Genomic DNA, 22,561 nt, shown 5'->3' on the forward strand with positions numbered 1-22,561 from the left:
TTACAAAATGTTAAAATATAACATTATTACATTTCTGATTTTGGTATAAAAGACAAGAAAAAGTAAATATTACCTAAACATATGAGGCAGAGACACTGTTTAGTTTAACTATTGTATAGATATCTTTAAATTGACGCAAATAATTGTTCTATAAGTTTTAGCATGTTCTTGGATCTACAAAAACACAACAAGAATTTTCTGGGAGTTAAATTAATTGTGATTTAAATATTTCATGATCTAAAATGTTGTTTTAGTAAAATTGTACAACTTTGGAATCAAATAGGGCTACAAAACAGTACCAGTAACAATGAATTTTTGAAAGTATATATTATAAGATTTGAATATTCTAGAATATGATAATTTTGAATAGAAATAACTTTAGAAATATTAAGTTTTTGTGAAAAGTAAAGTGTATGTTTGAAAGACATGTCAGTCACAAAACAAGGACAAATTTTGACTTGCACATGGTTTTAGTGAATCACAAATTTAGAATATATATTTTAGTAAAATGTTTGACCAGAAGTATCTATGCTATTATTATCAGCAGACTTTAAACTACATACTGAATAATAAAATTTTGAAAAACACAGCTTATGTGAGAACTGAGAGATTTCATATATTTTAAGTACGTATTTTATGTAATAAATAGAAAATAGAAAAAAAATTTAATTATGTAAGGGGTCAGATTATAGCAAGTGGGGCTATACTGCCTTGTCACATGTCAACCACTTCTACCATTTAATCTGCTTAAAGTATATAAATGAAGCAATTAGTGAAAATGGAGAGTGTAAAGCCTTCTCACTAAGTACTTGTTCTTCACTTAGCAGTACCAGACAGTGGAAACCATATGTCCTCCCCTTACCACCTACTCCAGTCTTGTCACTAGTGTCTCCTATCTCATCAAATGGGAGATGACCTGTGAAAACGACCACATGATGAACAAACTTTGCTGCAGACACTGTACCACATTCTATGTGGACATTTTACTATTCACTCCACTCCATTGTTGGCTGTTTTTCAGTATAGCTATGCAGATATGACCACTAACAAGCTGTCTGTCCACATGAATGGCCTCTGCCAGGAGGCAGGTGGACCACTCATTTGCTGGCCATGCTGCCCAGTGCAATGCACTTGCATTTCAACGACTGTCTCACAACCTGTGCCATCTGGATTCTTCCCACTGGAAACCGGTAACAGCTTTTCTACTGATCTTGCATACTCTCACAGGCAGCGCTAGTTCTTCCCCCACCCCTACACTGCTCTCTCTCTCCCCCTCCCATGCCATTTCTGTACCCCACTAGCCGTCCCAGCAAAGATCACTGGTCACCTCAGACATAGTTGCAGTCGAGTCGCAGCACCAGGAGACAATAGTCAGTGGCTGTGTCTGTGTGTGTGTGTGTGTGTGTGTGTGTGTGTGTGTGAGAGAGAGAGAGAGAACATCCAACAAAGGATTTAGTCAGATGTCTAATAATATCCGGCAGTCTGCCACTCAGTGCCGTCTACCCTTTTCATATTGTAGTTCTTCTTTAAGAATATTTTGGAGCTTATGTTTCCCACCCAATTGATAAAACATTAATAATATCGCATTTAGTTACTTTGCAAGACCTTGTAGATATGTTTGGATTGTAATACTGGACCATAGTTTATAAATCGGTAGTCAGTAATCATTGACCATTTTATCTTCTCATGTCCTGTAAGAATTATTGTGAGTCTGCTTTTAGATCACAGGTTGACCACCACTGGACCAACTACAGTCATATCAGTATTATATACAGATATTGTTGAAAGAGTCAAGTCATTAAAATCAATTTCCGATTAATTAGGAAATACAAGAATAAGTGATATCTGCTTTTTCTAAAAAGCTAGTATACAAAGGCAATGAGAGGGATATATCTTGCAGATGAGATTTTTCTCTGTTTTCTGTGTGACATCTACATTTTTGGTAGATTTCTGTAATAAAATGCTAACTGCCTGGTCTTCCATTGAACTAAACCAATTTAACATTTTTGCTTGAAATGTTTGTTCCCCTGTTAGCTGTTAAGCCTCAGCAGGCTCATCAGCAGATACTGATTTTCATAAATTACAATGTAAACAATGTGCAGAATATCATTATCATTGTAATGATGGCATAGAACATCTGTGGAACAACTAAACTTCTATATTAAAGTGCACGTTATTCGCATTTTAACTACCAAAAAAGTCATCATCTGAGAATGGGTCAGCTAATAACTTGAAGGTTAATTAACCTATGACTAAATATTTCAAGCATACTTTGTCATTGTGTTTTGTATCTTCTGAAATTGTCATTACATTAACCCTCAGTTTCATTTCAATGTTCAGACATGTATACATTAGACAAGATAAATTGTTTAACAGTCATGGTCATTTGCTGCTAATATGATAAATGTTCATCAAAATACTTTGGTAACAGATGTACTTTCATTTTCATGCTCTTAATGTGATTGACAACTCTAGATATGTGCAATGCAAGATGTCATTTGAAACATGAACATCTCATTGAGCCTGTCTCCTTCTTTTCCTTCCTTCCACAATGCTTTCTAACCCTAGAGATTGAAAGTTTGTTGTAATTAACTGGCATTGTTTCTAGTTGAACATTGAGTTCTGAGAACACCATATTCATGGTGTACTTCTGATGTCTTTAATTATGTTTGGCAGAAAATCAGATAGTGAAATATGCTAAATTTGACTAAAAATAACTTATTGCTCCTTTCTTTATTGCAACCAAATGTTACACCATAGCCATTACAACAAATTTAAAAAAAGATATAATTTTGTAATGTCATGGAACACAGAATGAACATAAATATCCGGCACACTCACACCATGAAAACTGAAAATGAAAACACTAAAAAAAACTCCATACAATAAGCTCACTGCTGTCAACACTCCCACTCTTGTTTTATTGAGTTTGTTTATTTTATTTAGTTATTCATTTATTGTTCCTTGGGACCACATTAAGGAGAAGTCTCCATGGTCATGGAATGAGTCAATACATGAAATTATAACATGATTGTAGAAACAGATAAAAAGAAATGTAAGAAACATATTCAGGCGACAAGTCGTAAGTTTAAATAATGAAGATCAACAATGTAACACTGGAATTTGCTTAATTTTTTAGCTCTTCCAGGAGCTCCTCGACAGAATAGAAGGAGTGAGCCATGAGGAAACTCTTCATTTTAGACTTAAAAGTGTTTGGGCTACTGCTAAGATTTTTGAGTTCTTGTGGTAGCTTATTGAAAATGGATGCAGCAGAATACTGCACTCCTTTCTGCACAAGAGTCAAGGAAGTGCATTCCACAAGCTGCTAACTCTTGGGAATAAGCTAATATCGCTAACAACAAACGACATTAAAGATAATATATACTGTGAGGGCAATGTCAAAATTCCCAGACTATAGAATAGGTGTCGACAAGAGGTTTTCGAACTTACACCACACATAGCTCGAACAGCGCATTTTTGAGCCAAAAATACCCTTATTGAATCAGAAGAATTACCCCAAAAAATAATACCATATGACATAAGCGTATGAAAATATGCGAAGTAGACTACTTTTCATGTTGAAATGTCACTTACTTCAGATACTCTTCTAATGGTAAATAAAGCAGCATTTAGTTTCTGAACAAGATCCTGAACATGGGCTTTCCACAACAGCTTACTATCTATCTGAACGCCTAGGAACTAGAACTGTTCCGTTTCGCTTATAATATGCCCATTCTGTCAGATCAAAATATCAGTTCTTGTTGAATTGTGAGTTAGAAACTGTAAAAACTGAGTCTTACTGTGATTTAGCATCAAATTATTTTCCACAAGCCATGAACTTATTTCATGAACTACATTATTTGATAATGTTTCAATATTACACACAAGATTCTGCTGGTGTCATCAGCAAACAGAAGTATTTTTGAATCACCTGTAATACTAGAAGGCATATCATTTATATAAATAAGAAATAGCAGTGGCCCCAGCACCGACCCTTGGGGAACGCCCCACTTAACAGTGCCCCATTGGGACTGAACATCACTACCACTCTCAATAGTGCGGAGAATTACCTTCTGCTTTCTGTTCTTAAAGTAAGAGGCGAACCAATTGTAAGCTACTCCCCTTACTCCATAATGGTCCAATGTCTGCAGTAATATTTTGTGGTCAACACAGTCAAAAGCCTTCGTTAAATCAAAGAAAACACCTAACGTTCGCAACCTATTATTTAATCCATCCAAAACCTCACAGAGAAAAGAGAATATAGCATTTTCAGTTGTTAAGCCATTTCTAAAACCAAACTGTACATTTGACAGCAAATTATGTTAATTTAAATGCTCCAGTAATGTTGTATATACAACCCTCTCGATAACTTTAGCAAACACCGATGGCATAGAAATAAGTCTATAATTGTCAACATTATCTCTGTCTCCCTTTTTATAAAGTGGCTTCACTACCGAGTACTTTAATCGGTCAGGAAACCAACCACTCCTAAAGGAAAAGTTACAGATATGGCTAAGTACTGGGCTAACATACATAGAACAATACTTCAGTTTTTAGATCATTGACAGAGCTTTCCTGTTTGATATGAATTTGTCTCTAGTTAAAGGTTTTGTGAATAAATCTGCCAATTGTTTATCAGAATAAACATAATAAACTTCTATCTCATTATTTTCAATATGTTCATGTATATAGTGATATTTAATGTCAATGTGCTTGGTATGTTTGTGATGTTCTGTTTTTAATCAGGCAAATAGCACTTTGATTGTCAAAATGGAGTGCTGTTGATTTGTCTAACTGAAAACCAAGTTCACTGAGGAAACCACACTACCAAACAACTTCAGTAGCAGCATCTCAAGCTGCTATGTATTCAGCCTCCGTTGTTGATCTGCTTACAAATTACTGCCGATGTGAACACCGTGTGACAGACCCACCTGCTAAGAAGCTCATATAGCCTTTTGTTGACCGAAGAGTGTCACAGTCACCAGCAAAGTTGGCATCTGAGGAGACCACCGGTCCAGTAGAGTCAGCTTTGTACCTTATGGTCAGGACCCTGGTCCCTTGTCGATACTTCATAATCCTTTTAACAGAATGCCAGGATCAAGACCCAGATTATGTAAAAACCTACTCACCATGCTCACAGTGAACATAATGTCTGGCCATGAGACCATTGCTGCAAACATTAAGCTGCTGACTGCCTGCCAATAAGGTTTGCTTTCCATCTCCTTTACCTCATGTTGGTTTGCAGGAGACTGACTGCTGTGCAACATGGTTCCAACATGAATAGGAGTGAAGTTCAGTTTTGAATCATCCATGTTCAATTTCTGAAGTAAACAGTTGATGTATCTTTACTGGCCTATATAGATTATTTTTGTAGAAGGAAATGTAGGGATAATGGAATGTAGTCGAATTAAGTCGGGTGATGCTGAGGAAACTAGATTAGGAAATGAGACACTTAAAGTAGTAAAGGAGTTTTGCTATTTGGGGAGCAAAATAACTGATGATGGTTGAAGTAGAGAGGATATAAAATGTAGACTGGCAATGGCAAGGAAGTTGAAGAAGAGAAATTTGTTAACATCGAGTGTAGATTTAAGTGTCAGGAAGTCGTTTCTGAAAGTATTTGTATGGAGTGTAGCTATGTATGGAAGTGAAACATGGATGAGAAATAGTTTAGACAAGAAGAGAATAGAAGCTTTCGAAATGTGGTGCTACAGAAGAATGCTGAAGATTATATGGGTAGATCACATAACTAATGAGGAGGTATTGAATAGTATTGGGGAGAAGAGGAGTTTGTGGCACAATTTGACTAGAAGAAGGGATCGGTTGGTAGGACATGTTCTGAGGCATCAAGGGATCACCAATTTAGTATTGGAGGGCAGCGTGGAAGGTAAAAATCATAGAGGGAGACCAAGAGATGAATACACTAAGCAGATTCAGAAGGATGTAGGCTGCAGTAGGTACTGGGAGATGAAGCAGCTTGCACAGGATAGAGTAGCATGGAGAGCTGCATCAAACCAGTCTCAGGACTGAAGACCACAACAACAAATGTAGAAGGACTTTGTTCAATTTCCAATCCACAGAAGTACTTTCCATTGCCCACAGTAATTTCAAACATTGATCCCAATGTTGTCAAAACATTTTCCAGTATTTTTGGAGACTTACAAATAAGCAAGCCATCATCCACATAAAGTGACAGGTAAACATCAGTGTCATCTGTTAAAGCATGGGAAACACATTTTTCTTCATTCAGTTGCATAAAGCCAAACATTGTCAGAAACTGAACAAATTTTTGGTTCCAACAACGTGGTGATTGATTGATGCCATGTAGACTCTTCTTCAGTTTGCAAACATTATTTGAGCCTTCTACAACAAAACCTTTTGGTTGCTCCACATAAACTTCTTCTTTCAAAATGCAGTCTTAACATCAAACTGCCTAATTTCTATATCTCTTGAAGCTGCTATGGCTATTAAGACTCTGGTTGAATCATATTGGATCACAGAAGAGAAGGTCTCTTCAAAATCAACACCTTCTTGTTGTGAATAACCTTTTGCACATAATCTAGTTTTAAAGTGGTCAATTTTTCCCTCAGAATTCCGCCTCACATGATACACCCACTTACATCCAATTGACTTGTGGTTGTGTGGTAATGGTACTAGATCCCAAGTTTTGTTCTTCTTCAAGGATGTCATTTCCTCTTCCATTGCTTGTTTTCACTTTGATGACTCTCTCGATGCCATTGCTTCTTCAAAAGTTTGAGGTTCTAAGATAATGGCAGAACTAGCTATATCTTGGTCCCAAAAATGTGCAGGTGCTCACAGATTTGACCTATCTCTCAGATTCGTCCTTTGATTTTCTCTCATTTGTTGTTCACCAGTATCATCCTCTAGAGATTCCTCTCGAACATGTTTTTGATTTTATTTCATTTGTTAACCAGTATTCAGATTCCTCTTGAACATCTTCTGCAGCATGGTCTCCCAGGTAAAATTCAGTATATCTTTGTTCTATGTTTAAGCTGTGGATTTGTTCTTCATTGAAAGAGACATTGCAGGAGATTGTAATTTCTTTGATGACAGGACTGTAGAGGCCATAATTGGTACTATACCCATCATAGCCAACCATCATCAACTTCTTTGATTTACTATCCTATTTTCATCTAAACTTATCAGGAATACATATGCTGCTGATCCAAACTTCCTCATGTGTCCTAAAGAAGGAGGTTTTCCAAACCATTTTTCATGTGGCTTAACATTGTCGTTTGCTTTATGTGGTCAGCGATTTAAGAGATATGCAGCACAATTTACTGCCTCTGCCAACAATTTGAGAGATAAGTCAGTACCTAATAACATAGTGCATTCACACTCAGCAATTGACCTATTTTCTCGTTCAATTCAGCCATTCTGCTATGGTGTATAGGGACTTGTTTTCTCATTATTATACCACTTTGCTTGAAATAATCTTCAAATTGCTTATTTATGAATTCGGTTCCATAATCACTTCTCAGAACGCTGATGTTGTTTCCAGTTTGTCTTTCAATCAGTCCCTGAAACTGCAAAAACAAGGAGAAAGTATCATGCTTACTTTTAGGAAAAGACATGAACCTGTATGAGGTGCAATCATCCTTGAAAACTATGTACAAATGTGCACCTCAAGAGATGGTTTTCTCATCCATCCACTCAAATCTACATGAATAAATTTGCCAGGAATTTTTTATCTTGATTCCAAATTTGAATTAAAAGCTTTTCTTTTCATCTTTCCATACTGACACAGATCATAATGAAGATTTTCAACTTTCTTCATATTGAAACCAGGTATTAAGTTCAGATCAGCCATATTCTTGAAACCACTGAAATGAATATGCCCAAGTCTCTCATGCCAGATCATGGTGCAATTCAGGGAAGCAAGATTTGCCTTGTAGTCCATCTGGACATTTAAAAAACATTTGATAACACTGATTGCCCATCTTAATTTGTGCTGCAATTAGACCTGAATTGTGAACTTCCATTCTCTTGTCATCAAAAATAACTTTCATTCCTCTTTTTGTGACTGCTCCCACTCAAAATAAATTTTTCTTTGACTTAGGAATATATAATATGTTTTCCAAAGTGTGAGGTTGCTATTTGCCCTCAACTAATGACAGTACTTCAGTTGATCCAATGTCTTCTGCTCTGATGATCAAATTGTCTCCAATTTGAACAAATGCATTATCCGACTGAATTGGCTTAAATGTGTTGAATCACTCTGTGTGGATCATCACATGTTTTGACACAGCACTGCCAACTAACCAAATGTTTTCACAACCTGGAGCAAAAACATAAGCATGTTTCACTCTCAAAGTTTGGTGCTCAGATGTATCAGTTTTTGTATTAAGTTTTGCTAAAAGTTTTCTTGCACTCAGATTGAAAAGTCCCTTTTTGTGACAGTAATAACATTCAATATCTTTTCTACTGACCATGTTAGATGCACTGTTGTTACCAGTATTTGAACTGAACTTGTATGTTTTATCTACATTAATTTCTGTGAAGGTTGTTGATTTTTCATAACATTGTAAGAGTTTTTGTTCTTCTTTCAATGACCTTAAAGTCAAATTATCAAATGTTTGTTGATCTTCAGGACATGAGTCCCAGGCAGTTGAAAAAATTGCAAACTTTGCTGGCAGACTACCCAAAATTTTAGCCATTTTGTCAACTTCTGTAACAGGTTCCCCAATATCAGCTAATGATTGTACCCAGGACTCAACTTGACTGATGTGCTGTGCAATTGTGTCTGTTAGCAACATTCTGTAATCAAATCATTTCTGCTTCAAGGCCATTTTATTAATTACAGATCGCTGTTCATGAATAGTCTTTAGTCTGGCCCACATTTCCGCTGCATTGGTGCACATCATAACAAATTGCAGTTTGTCAAATTCCATTACAGTAGATAGAATGAGCATCGCCTTCGCATTTAAGTCATCCCAAGCAGTTTGACTCTCACCAGCTTCATTTGGCCTTGGTTTCCCTTCAACAATATGGAGCACTTTTTCAGCACAAAAATAATTTGCAACTGATATTTCCACAGTTGGAAATTTTTACCATCAAATTTGTGGATACTATACATTTTCAGTTTATCCAACTTTGTGTAGGCTGAATGTAAATCAAACTTAACAATACTCAGTTCAAAACAAAAACAAAGGTTTTCCACAATAGACCAGTAAAATGCGATGGTTCCAGAACTTGAGCTCATGGTTCACATGAATAAAACTCTGATCAAAAGCAATGAATTTACAGAACAGAAACAGATACCATATGTATGCTTTTGCATTGGCCAATAAACTGAGGTCTTTCATTATGTTTGGCAGAAAATCACAGAGCAAAATACCAAAAGTTACACTGTAACTGTAACAACAAAACAGAAAACAAAGATATAATTTTGTAATGTCATGGAACATGGCCACACACAGAATGAACATAAATATCTGGCACACTCACACCATGAAAACTGAAAATGAAACCACTAAAAAAACTCAATACAACAAGCTCGGTGCTGTCAACAACTTCTGTACTTTTGAGCAACATTATTATTAATTTTGAATGTCTTACCTTTCATTTAAGTGGCTGATAATATAATGTAAATATTAAATGCCTCTTGTACTTCCCTTAATTAAATACACAGAGCAGGAGGAGGAGAACTACTTACAAACCTAACAAAGGAAAGATATATAACAGAATCAGACATAGCTGGCTACATTCGACAGTTGCTATGGGGGCTTGAACATATGCACGACCAAAACATTGCACATCTTGGTCTGACTGTAAGTACAGGATAGTACTTTCTACATCTTAAAATCCAAATTCTTCTTTTATACCTTTATGTACAATTTTACAATGTATTTTATCACCTAGAAAATTTCTGATTTTTCAGGTGGGTGATCTCCTTATATCACATCAAGGTGGAGATGATTTAAAAATCTGTGATTTTGGCTTGAGCAGGAGAATAAACTTTGGAAAACTAGCGTCTCTTGATTATGGTAAGATGAAATGTTGGTACATCTATCACCATATTAATTATATTAAATACTTGTACTAGATTTCCTTTTTTTCTTGCACTAATAATTACTATTGTGTGAAATAGAATTGGGTTTGTTACAAAGATAGCATTGAGCAGCAGTCTATGTTTTTGTTAATTCTTATTATGAATGATGCAAATGATTTTTAAAACTGAATTAAATAGAATATGATAAATTTGGGCACCTATTTGACATCACCATCTACCAATGTTAATTTTCAACTGTTGATGTACTTGGGAAAATTTACAACCTCTTTGGTATGATTCCAAGATACTGTATTTCTATCTTACTGTGTAACATCACAATCACATACATTTATTTTATTTGTTTATTTGTCCTATGGATTCAAACTATTAGTCGGATGTAATTGGCACTACTGATTAGTATGCATCACCTTAATTTTTTCTTTCAGTGAATCAGTTATTTTTGGTGGTGTTTGGCAGTGTTTCTCACTGATTGACATAGTTCATTGCACACTGATAAGTGGCGAAAACAATCACATGCTGATGAGGTACTCAAACTCCTCTATTACCTTATCCTTAGGATCCATTACTTTAATAGAAGTTGTGTCCCCATGCCTCACAATAACCCAAACTTATACAAAATACTGAAACAAACCATGATTGGTAACGTTGTTCATCTTCTAACAGTTTATCAGATTATCTTTGCTTTTATTTTTTGACTGGTTCAGCATTACAAAAAATTATGATAACAGCAAAGTTAAGCACACATTGATGGGTACATAACTTAGGGGGTAAAAGCTCCTTCAACAAGACAGTCATTGACAAACACATGACAGAAGACTACATACACTGATGAACTATCCATATCACTCATAATTAGGGTTATGAATCTGTATGCAAAATCTGGCTCACATGACATAAACACTTGTGTAGTCATCTGATATGTTGCTGTCACTATTGTGATTGCCAGAAAGAAATTATTTTTTCTTGTATTTTGAGTTAATGACTTATTTACCTGCAGAGATGATTTCTTTAAAGCAAGATGATTCTGTTTGATATTTATATCTGAATCTGTCTGCACTGCTGCTGCATAATTCACTGTGGGCACCACAGAATTAAATAGTTCTTATTGAGTGAATACTAAGCTTCCTATTTCAATTATAGCACAGGCATTATAAACAACATGTTTCTGTCCTCACAGTTTTCTATAATCATCATTCTCAACATTATTACTGAGACTGATGTAATATTGCTTCCTCATCAGCAACTGAATATTTAAATATTTTGTAAGCAGCTTTTTACAAGGTATTGATCACCATTTATCATCTGCTCTTTCATCTCACTAAATATTTCTGTAACATAGCTACATAAATTGAAAATCATGACTATTACATTTATTTCGTTGTTTATCTGGATTATTTACAGTCACAGGAGGGTAATCTGATGACCATTGTGTTACTTGTGCATCTTTTGTCTTTATAGTCTTGAATACCAACACATTTTTGTAGACTGGTATTTAGAGAACTATTCTTAGAAGTGACAGGAGATGGGTAATAGTGGGAAGAATTAAACATAAATAACTAAGTGGTTTGCTATTGAACAAGAGTTCAGCCATGAACAACTATAAAAGAAAAATTAGTAAGAATTCCACAGTCAGAGCCTTGTGGAAGTGAGGAATTATTCAGAATATGTTGAAGAAAATGCACTAGTGAAACAAAAAGCATAATTTATTACACAGATTTATGTGGAAAACAGAGACTGAAATAAGCTGGTGGAATATTGTGTTTTACTATTTGCCATATTTCTTGATTCTTTGTGGTCACTAAAAAATTTAATATTTCCTTTATCTGCAATAGTTTGTCTTCATTGACAATATTTTCTTAAGGGGTAAGCACACATACAGAATAGTTTGTAACGAAAATAAAATACAGTTGAGAAATCTATACCATAAATTGTAGGGAAATGGAGTGGCTGTCCATTTCTTGCCTTCAGGAGGCAAAATTCCAAGAACTGACAATGAAAAAACACTGCTTTCAGAACTTACATGTTTCTTCTGTAGGGATGAAAGAGGGATTGGTTGGGGAAGGTATGAAATGAGGGAAAGATCAATCAGATTCCAGGTTGCAAGGATAAGGAGAACCAACTTCCAGCAGAAATTCTTTGCACTGCACTAAAAGAATCTTGATCATTGGTTGGTAATCAGATTCAATAGACGATGTGAAAATTTTATGATCTGTCGCCGTTGGCATTCACTACTTGTGGGTGATTCCATTACAGCTGCATGATTTTCACGTGTTGTATCTGTTTCAAATTGTGGCGGCAGTGCTCTCTTTCACAATAATTCTGCAATCCTAGTCAGTAATATCCTGCTGATGAAGGGTTATCTCATGTTGCTGACATGTTTCCCAGCTCATTGGACATGCTCTCTTTAGCTAGGAAACTGTACTAATGTTGCACTGTGATATACTTCACGGATCTCTCAGAACTGTCTTTTGAAATCAAACAATGAAAAATCCACGATGGAATGTAACAATATTATGAAAAGGTAAGTTACCACTCACCATATAGCAGAGATGCTGAGTCACAGATAGGCACAACAAAAACAGAAGTGTCCTGCACACTATCCTTCCCACCCCTCCCACAGTGGTATTCCACTGTCCACTGAACCTACACAATATACTCATTCATCCCTACACATACCCTGCTCCCAACCCCTTACCTCATGGCTCGTACTCCCATAACAGACGTAGATGCAAGACCTGCCCCATACATCCTTCCACCACCACCTACTCCAGTCCGATTGCAAAAATTACCTATCCCAACAGAGGCAGGCTTCCTTTGAAATGAGTCATGTGATCTACAAGCTAATCTGCAACCACTGCACTGCATTCTATGTGGGCACGACAATCAACAAGCTGTCTGTCCGCATGAATGGTCACCAACAAACAATGGCCAAGAATCAAGTGGACCACCTGGTTGCTGAGCACACTGCCAAACATGGCATCCTTCATTTCAATGACTGCTTCATAGCCTGTACCATATGGATGCTTCCCACCAACACCAGGTTTTCCGAACTGTGAAGGCGGGAACTTTCCCTGCAATATATCCTACATTCCGATAACCATCCTGGCCTCAACCTTCATTAGTCATTGCCCTCACCCATCCAGCCTCCCTGTTCCCATTCCAGCACTATACAGTCCTCATTCTACCATCGCACCTAATGTTTTTACTCTTCTTCTTTTCTGAACCCCCCCCCCCCCCTCAAAAAAAAGATCTGTCCTCTGCACTCTGTCTATCCTCCAGACTGCACATAGCTGTCCTACCCTCTCTCCACCTCATCCCTGTGCACTCCCTGGCGGCACTGCACTTCCCATCACCCCTACCCTACTATCCTCCAGTTCCCTGCCCCAGCCTCTCTTTAACCCCTCCCAGTCACCTCTCCCATCATCCTCTGGTGCTGCTGCTCGCAGTGTGGCTACAGTTGCCTGAGTCTGCAGTCATGTATGTGTGATGTGTGTGTGTGTGTCATCTATTTTTGACAAAGGCCTTCGGGCTGAAAGCCTTACTTGTGGAAAACTGTCTTTTGTTCTTATGATCTCTAACTTCTTGAGTTATGTGTGTCTGATAATTTGTGAGAGCAGCATCCAACTTTTGGAGATAATATTTTTATAATTTCAGTTACATCATAATAAAATAATTACTGGAAATTATTGCTGAATATTCACACACAATTTATTTTTGAACCAAAATATAAAAGTTCTTATGCCCCCCATTTATTGTAACATTTGCAAGGTGAACAGGGATTCACACAGCTGGTTATTATAGTTATGTTACATAAGTATTCTGTTATACTGCTGCAGTAATTTAATATTATACAAAATGTTATGCAGTGTATGTTACCAGTATATGAAAAGCTAATAAATATAAGATCTACTTTTTCTTTCTTTTTTCTGCAATAGCTGTATCTTTCAATTCCAGGAATGCCAGAATTTGTTGCACCAGAGGTTGTGAATGGTGATGGTGTCAGTACTAGTGCTGATATGTGGTCTGTTGGTATTATCACATACATTCTGCTCTCTGGAATATCTCCATTCAGAGGTGTTAATGATCGGGAGACTCTGACACGTATAAAAGAAGGAAAATGGGAATTTATTGAAGAGTGGTTTTCCAAGTTATCCATGGAAGCTAGAGACTTCATCAGCAAGCTGCTAGTTTATCAAGCTGATGGGAGAATGGACATCAAAGCTGCTCTCAAGCATCCATGGCTTCTGCGTGCTGATAAAATGCCAGCAGATGAATATCAGATAACAACAGACCGTCTCAAAATATATTATGACAGCTACAGGTAGACTCTACAACCTACTTCGTAATTTTTAATTGATTACTAATGACAAATTTAACCATCAGTGTTAAAACTGAAGTATCTAGAGTAGGGCAGAAACACAAAAGGAAAGACAGCAAAATGCAAAATTGAAAGAGAGGAAAAGATTAAGATAAAGGGGATAACTGGTGAAAAGAATCAAAGTCAGTCACAAACACAAAAACTGTGTATACTAGGACTGAAGTAGCTACATATGTAACTTATAAGTTTCCCATAACACAGTAATCATAATGAATTGCAGATAGTAAAAAACAAAAAGGTAACTGGATATAAATCAGACATTTGAAAACAGCATTTTGGTTGATGCATGCAAAGAAATGACAAAATAATAATAGATTAAGACCTCACCCTACATCTCTCCTCCTCTTCCTCCTCCTCCTCCTTCTCCTCCCACCTCCCTCCATTTGTGCATATGATAGAGACTGATTCTTATAGGGTGTCCAGAATTAAAATCCAGTTGCAGAACACTGTAGAAAGAGAACCACTGCTCAGAATGGTGTCAAAATTGAACAGCATGCTATTGACTCTGTGGGAAATGTCATGCAAAAAAAAAAAAAAAAAAATTACCAGTAGATGGCATTGTAATGTAAATGGGCTTGCCACAAATGACAGCTGAATTGCGATACTGTGACTATGATTTGAGTTGCACATTACACCATCTGTACCATTCAGTGAGCATAACTGCACAATTTTGGAAGTCAACCATTTTGGCACTGTTAGGTAAACCCACTCACACTTGACGCGAAAAATCTTTTTTTAATTGTCCTGAGGCCAGAAACAACATAAAAAGCAATTGTCCTCAAACCAGAAACTGCATAAAAAATAAAAGACGTTTTTTATTGTCCTGGGGCCAGAAACCGCATAAAAAGTAAAATGAGATCGGTTTCTAATTGTCATGGTTCTAGTACAACACATGTTCAACGTGCTGTCCGTCATTTTCTGGCGCAAGTTGAAATTGAGAAACAGCACATGCCTCACGATCACGTTCAGAATGTGTTGGTTCAATTCACTAAACACAACATCTCTCAGATAATGCCACATCCAGAAGCCACACAAATTAAGATCAGGTGATCTGGACAGCCAGGCTGCAGGGAAATGAGAGCTAATCAGTCTGGCATTTCCACCTCTGCAGTAGCTGCTTCACTGGCTGTGCAATGTGTGGAGGAGCATTAAACTGATCTTACACACACATCCACACTTTTGAAGGACTTGAATGACATTGGTGCATAAAAGACTCTCACAGCATTTACCAGTAATCGTACAGGTAACAGGATTCACTTCCTCAAAAAATATGACACTACGATAAATAATGCCATCAACTCACACCATACGATCATATTTGAAGAATGAAGTATGCCACATTCTGCAAATCTGCATATTTACATGTCTGTGGAGGCTGAAATGGGCTTCGTGTATCCACAGAATGTTCCTTGGACATTAGTGTCCACATCCATGCAAGCAAGAAATTCCAGAGAAAATGTTTGTCTTGGCAGATAAGCAGGAAGCAACTCCTGGACATTGGTGATTTTGTATGGATGGCAATGCAGGATGTTTCATAGGATTTTATGCACTGTGCTCATGAGTAGCATTTGGGCAATTCCCCTTGCACAGCATGTTTGCACACAACCTCTTGACCCCTCCTACAATGCTGTGGCCAAATCTTAACTCAAAGTTACTTCTCTATAAATATATCCATAGTTTATTATACAGCAAACTTTCAACATCAAGTTTTTTTCAGGGTTATTTCAATAATTTTTTTCGCTCTGCACCACTAATAACATTACTCTCTGAGAGCTAAACTAATCCCATTTGTAATAAAAAAACAGATTTTTGCTCTCGCAGATACATCTTCCCTGTTACATCACATAAATCAACCTTCTCTACAATACCACCACATTTTCTCACAAACAACTGCATCCTCTTCCCTCTTATCCTTTGTAGATCACAGTTGGATATATCTCATAATTCCAGCCCCTTTTGTCCAAACTTCATGTGGAACTGAACCTTACCTAAAATTAACAAATATTTTGAAAATTACAATAATTGAAAAGAAGTTGTATTTTCCTGTTGTAGAATGTTAAAGTAATACATCAACAGTATTAGGTAAAGGATAGATTACTACTCACTGTATAGAGAGACACTGAGCTGCACACAGTTATAATGAACAGATGCTACATGTATTATCACTTTCTTCTGAAGTAGAAAACGCACACACATACACACACGCACAACATGCACATAGTCAATTTCTGTCTCTGATCACTGCACCTGAGTTATAACTGTGCCTAATAGGAGCAGCAGGTTGGTGGTTGTGGTAACGAGGAGGTATGGGAGGTGATGCAGGTAGGGGGGTGAGGTGGAGCAAATAGTAGAGTGGAGTGGGGAATACAACAGTGCCACCTGCAGGCTTGGTTAGCATCTGCATTTATGTTTGAGCATGTCTTTGTGTTCGTGTTTCTGTATTCCTGTGCAACATCTGTAGCTCTTAAAGAACCTTTTTGCCATAACATATATTCAGGCTTGGTTAGCATCTACATTTATGTTCGAACACATATTTGTGTTGGTGTTTCTGTATTCCTGTGCAACATCTGTAGCTCTTAAAGAACCTTGTCGCTGTAACATATATTCAGTCATTTGGTTGTTCCACTTGCCTAAAACGCCTTTCAAACAACTCTTAACAATTCCTGTCCACCAAGCCACTTACTTGATTGAAGCACTCATCCATTTTAATATTTAAAACTTTGCTCACTTAAGCCTTCAGTTCCTGAATTTGACCTGTGTTTGTATTATATCAAACAACTTTTGTTTTCAGTTTTAAATATGAGAAGCCTGCTCTAATAAATTCATTGAATTACTCAAAAAGCAATGTACCTCAACAAAAATAATAGAAGAGTTATGTCTTGCCATTCAAAAATGAAAGTAGGGTGTTCTCTAAAATCAGATAAGTTAAGAATATTCCACTGTTCCAACATTCCTTTCAAAAATCACAAGCCATTGTTCCACGATTCATTTACTGAATTTTTCAGGTTGTATGTAGATTTTGCTTCACATTAGACATTAATAAGTAAATTTATATCACTAATAATTGTGTCCACAATTGGCAATGTCAGTTGAATTGAAACTTGTGGTTAACACTCATATGGCAACCCTTTAACTACTGCTGGTCTTGGTCCAAGATACCAATTAAAAGATGTTCATGTGGTTCCTCTTCTGTGAATTGCAAGCCCCACATACCTGCATTGCTGTGTAACAGGGCTGGAATAATCCAAGTGGAATGAATGTTTGTAGCCCCATGGTGCAGCAGCTGATAAAAATTTATTCTGTATGGGTGACACCAAAAGCCTAAGACACATTAAACATTTTCAAAAAAGATAGTTCCACTTCTGGGTAGACCATGTTTAGGCTAACATTCTTACAGAGTACCGTAATGGAAAACTGGTGAAATTTAAGTTTTTATTGAAAATTTTGTTTTTACCTATTGCAACTTGAACAATCTCAACTAACATTTTATGTTTTAATGTTCTCCCTGTCAAAATTTTTGATTCACAATCTAACATAATCTTCCCCAGTTCAGACAGCTGTAGGATGCAAACTCATGTCATGTGCCAACTTACCGGCTTTGAAATTTGCTGATAGTGGCTCATCACACTCAATGCCTGCTTATACAGAACCTTGAAAAAAATCCCCAACTTCTGAAAATTTTTAAGAAAAATCGCAAAGGAGTTCACTACACTCAGCTGGCGGCTACATGGGTAGCGGAGGCTGTGTGGCGTGGACTGAGCGGTTTTTTAGGTTAGAAGGCCTCGGGAAGGTACGGGGTGGGCTGCAATCTCAAAGGGTGCATGGCAAATACAGGACGTGCTTGCATCAAGGAACAGTCAGAATTGTAGTCGTAAATTGTTGTAGTTGTGCTGGGAAAGTCCCTGAGCTTCAAGCACTAATAGAAAGCACAGAAGCTGAAATCGTTATAGGTACAGAAAGCTAGCTAAAGCCTGAAATAAGTTCTGCAGAAATTTTTACGAAGTCTCAGACGGTGTTCAGGAAAGATAGGTTAGGCAGAATTGGTGGTGGAGTGTTTGTGTCTGTCAGTAGTGGTTTATCTTGCAGTGAAGTCAAAGTAGATACTCCGTGCGAATTGGTATGCGTGGAGGTTATACTCAACAGCCGAACAAAGTTAATAATTGGCTCCTTCTACCGACCCCCAGACTCCGATGATATAGTTGCTGAACAGTTCAGAGAAAATTTGAGTCTCGTAACAAATAAATACCCCACTCATACGGTTATAGTTGGTGGGGACTTCAACCTTCCCTCGATATGTTGGCAAAAATACTTGTTCAAAACTGGTGGTAGGCAGAAAACGCAGTCAATACCTTCGCTGCGCAGTGCCGATGGTACTGTTACCGACGACTGTGCTGGTAAAGCAGAGTTATTGAACGCAGTTTTCCGAAATTTCTTCACCAGGGAAGACTAATGGAATATTCCAGAATTTGAAACATGAACAGCTGCTAGCATGAGTTTCTTAGAAGTAGATACCTTAGGGGTTGCGAAGCAACTCAAATCACTTGATACTGGCAAGTCTTCAGGTCCAGATTGTATACTGATTAGGTTCCTTTCAGATTACGCTGATACAATAGCTCCCTACTTAGCAATCATATACAACCGCTCGCTCACCGATAGATCTGTACCTACAGATTGGAAAATTGTGCAGGTCGCACCAGTGTTTAAAAAGAGTAGTAGGAGCAATCCATCTAACTACAGACCTATATCATTAACATCGGTTTGCAGTAGGGTCTTGGAGCATATACTGTATTCAAACATTATGAATCACCTCGAAGGGAATGATCTATTGATACATAATCAGCATGGTTTCAGAAAACATCATTCGTGTGCAACGCAGCTAGCTCTTTATTCCCACGAAGTAATGGCCGCTATCGACAGGGGATCTCAAGTTGATGCCGTATTTCTAGATTTCCGGAAAGCTTTTGACACCGTTCCTCACAAGCGACTTCTAATCAAGCTGTGGGCCTATGGGGTATCGTCTCAGTTGTGCAACTGGATTCCTGTCAGGAAGGTCGCAGTTCGTAGTAATAGACGGCAAATCATCGAGTAAAACTGAAGTGATATCAGGTGTTCCCCAGGGAAGCGTCCTGGGACCTCTGCTGTTCCTGATCTATATAAATGACCTGGGTGACAATCTGAGCAGTTCTCTTAGGCTGTTCGCAGATGATGCTGCTGTAATTTACCGTCTAGTAAGGTCATCCGAAGACCAGTATCAGTTGCAAAGCGATTTAGAAAATATTGCTGTATGGTGTGGCAGGTGACAGTTGACGCTAAATAAGAAAAAGTGTGAGGTGATCCACATGAGTTCTTAAAGAAATCTGTTGGAATTCGATTACTTGATAAATAGTACAATTCTCAAAGCTGTCAATTCAACTAAGTACCTGGGTGTTAAAATTACGAACAACTTCAGTTGGAAAGACCACATAGATAATATTGTGGGGAAGGCGAGCCAAAGGTTGCATTTCATTGGCAGGACACTTAGAAGATGCAACAAGTCCACTAAAGAGACAGCTTACACTACACTCATTCGTCCTCTGTTATAATATTGCTGCGCGGTGTGGGATCCTTACCAGGAGGGATTGACGGAAGACATCGAAAGGGTGAAAAAAGGGTAGCTCGTTTAGTATTATCACATAATAGGGGAGAGAGTGTGGCAGATATGATACGCAAGTTGGGATGGAAGTCATTACAGCAAAGATGTTTTTCGTCGCGGCGAGTCCTATTTACGAAATTTCAGTCACCAATTTTCTCTTCCGAATGTGACAATATTTTGTTGAGCCCAACCTACATAGGTAGGAATGATCATCAAAATAAAATAAGAGAAATCAGAGCTCGAACAGAAAGGTTTAGTTGTTCGTTTTTCCCGCGCGCTGTTCGGGAGTGGAATGGTAGGAAGATAGTATGATTGTGGTTCGATGAACCCTCTGCCAAGCACTTAAATGTGAATTGCAGAGTAGTCATGTAGATGTAGATCCCCTGAGACAGTCAAAATAAACTGTCACCCAACTAGTCACGGCATTTTGATCATGCACGCACATATATGTCCCCATTACAGTATTTTGTTGTTGTTGTTGTGGTCATCAGTCCTGAGACTGGTTTGATACAGCTCTCCATGCTACTCTGTCCTGTGCAAGCTTCTTCATCTCCCAGTACCTGCTGCAACCTACATCCTTCTAAATCTGTTTAGTGTATTCATCTCTTGGTCTCCCTCTATGATTTTTACCCTCCACACTGCCCTCCAATACTAAATTGCGATCCCTTGATGCCTCAGAACATGTCCTACCAACCAATCCCTTCTTCTAGTCAAGTTGTGCCACAAACTTCTCTTCTCCCCAATCCTATTCAATACCTCCTCATTAGTTATATGATCTACCCCTCTAATCTTCAGCATTCTTCTGTTCCATACATGGCTACGCTCCATACAAATACTTTCAAAAACAACTTCCTGACACTTAAATCTATACTCGATGTTAACAAATTTTTCTTCTTCAGAAACGCTTTCCTTGCCATTGCCAGTCTACATTTGATATCCTCTCTACTTCGACCATCATCGGTTATTTTGCTCCCCAAATAGCAATACTCCTTCACTACTTTAAGTGTTTCATTTCCTAATCTAATTCTGGCAGCATCACCCGATTTAATTCGACTACATTCCATTATCCTCGTTTTGCTTTTGTTGATGTTCATCTTATATCCTCCCTTCAAGACACCATCCATTCCGTTCAACTGCTCTTCCAAGTCCTTTGCTGTCTCTGACAGAATTGCAATGTCATCGGCCAACCTCAAAGTTTTTATTTCTTCTCCATGGATTTTAATACCTACTCTGAATTTTTCATTTGTTTCCTTCACTGCTTGCTCAATATACAGATTGAATAACATCGGGGATAGGCTACAACCCTGTATCACTCCCTTCCCAACCACTGCTTCCCTTTCATGCCCCTCTACTCTTATAACTGCCATCTGGTTTCTGTACAACTTGTAAATAGCCTTTCACTCCCTGTATTTTACCCCTGCCACCTTCAGAATTTGAAAGAGAGTATTCCAGTCAACACTGTCAAAAGCTTTCTCTAAGTCTACAAATGGTAGAAACATAGGTTTGCCTTTCCTTAATCTAGCTTCTAAGATAAGTCGTAGGGTCAGTATTGCCTCACGTGTTCCAATATTTCTACAGAATCCAAACTGATCTTCCCCGAGGTCTGCTTCTATCTGTTTTTCCATTCATCTGTAAAGAATTTGCATTAGTATTTTGCATCCGTGACTTATTAAACTGATTGTTCGGTAATTTTCACATCTGTCAGCACCTGCTTTCTTTGGGATTGGAATTATTATATTCTTCTTGAAGTCTGAGGGTATTTCGCTTGTCTCATACATCTTGCTCACCAGATGGTAGAGTTTTGTCAGGACTGGCTCTCCCAAGGCCATCAGTAGTTCTAATGGAATGTTGTCTACTCCCGGGGCTTTGTTTCGACCCAGGTCTTTCAGTGCTCTGTCAAACTCTTCACGCAGTATCGTATCTCCCATTTCATCTTCATCTACATCCTCTTCCATTTCCATAATATTGTCCTCAAGTACATTGCCCTTGTATAGACCCTCTAAATACTTCCTCCACCTTTCTGCTTTCCCTTCTTTGCTTAGAACTGGGTTTCCAGCTGAGCTCTTGATATTCATACAAGTGGTTCTCTTTTCTCCAAGGGTCTCTTTAATTTTCCTGTAGGCAATATCTATCTTACCCCTACTGAGATAAGCCTCTACATCCTTACATTTGATCTCTAGCCATCCCTGCTTAGCCATTTTGCACTTCCTGTCGATCTCATTTTTGAGACGTTTGTATTTCTTTTTGCCTGCTTCACTTACTGCATTTTTATATTTTCTCCTTTAATCAATTAAATTCAATATTTCTTCTGTTACCCAAGGATTTCTACTAGCCCTCGTCTTTTTACCTACTAGATTCTCTGCTGCCTTCACTACTTGATCTCTCAAAGCTATCCATTCTTCTTCTACTGCATTTCTTTCTCCCATTCCTGGCAATTGTTCCCTTATGCTCTCCCTGAAACTCTGTACAACCTCTGGTTCTTTCACTTTATCCAGGTCCCATCTCCTTAAATTCCCACCTT

At 37.7% G+C, this 22,561-nt stretch overlaps 1 protein-coding gene across 1 annotated transcript in view; it reads left to right on the forward strand.

Moving 5' to 3' along the window:
* The window catches only part of LOC126162232 (obscurin), a 720,647-nt gene that overhangs the window by 623,967 nt on the left and 74,119 nt on the right, over positions 1 to 22,561 (forward strand). Inside the window, exons 48-50 of the mRNA XM_049918601.1 lie at positions 9,650 to 9,788; positions 9,899 to 10,004; positions 13,985 to 14,351. Of these exons, the coding sequence (XP_049774558.1) occupies positions 9,650 to 9,788; positions 9,899 to 10,004; positions 13,985 to 14,351 (612 nt within the window). The remainder of the gene's footprint in view (positions 1 to 9,649; positions 9,789 to 9,898; positions 10,005 to 13,984; positions 14,352 to 22,561) is intronic.

The sequence above is a fragment of the Schistocerca cancellata genome, chromosome 2 (assembly GCF_023864275.1).
Source record: "Schistocerca cancellata isolate TAMUIC-IGC-003103 chromosome 2, iqSchCanc2.1, whole genome shotgun sequence".
NCBI lineage: Eukaryota > Metazoa > Arthropoda > Insecta > Orthoptera > Acrididae > Schistocerca > Schistocerca cancellata.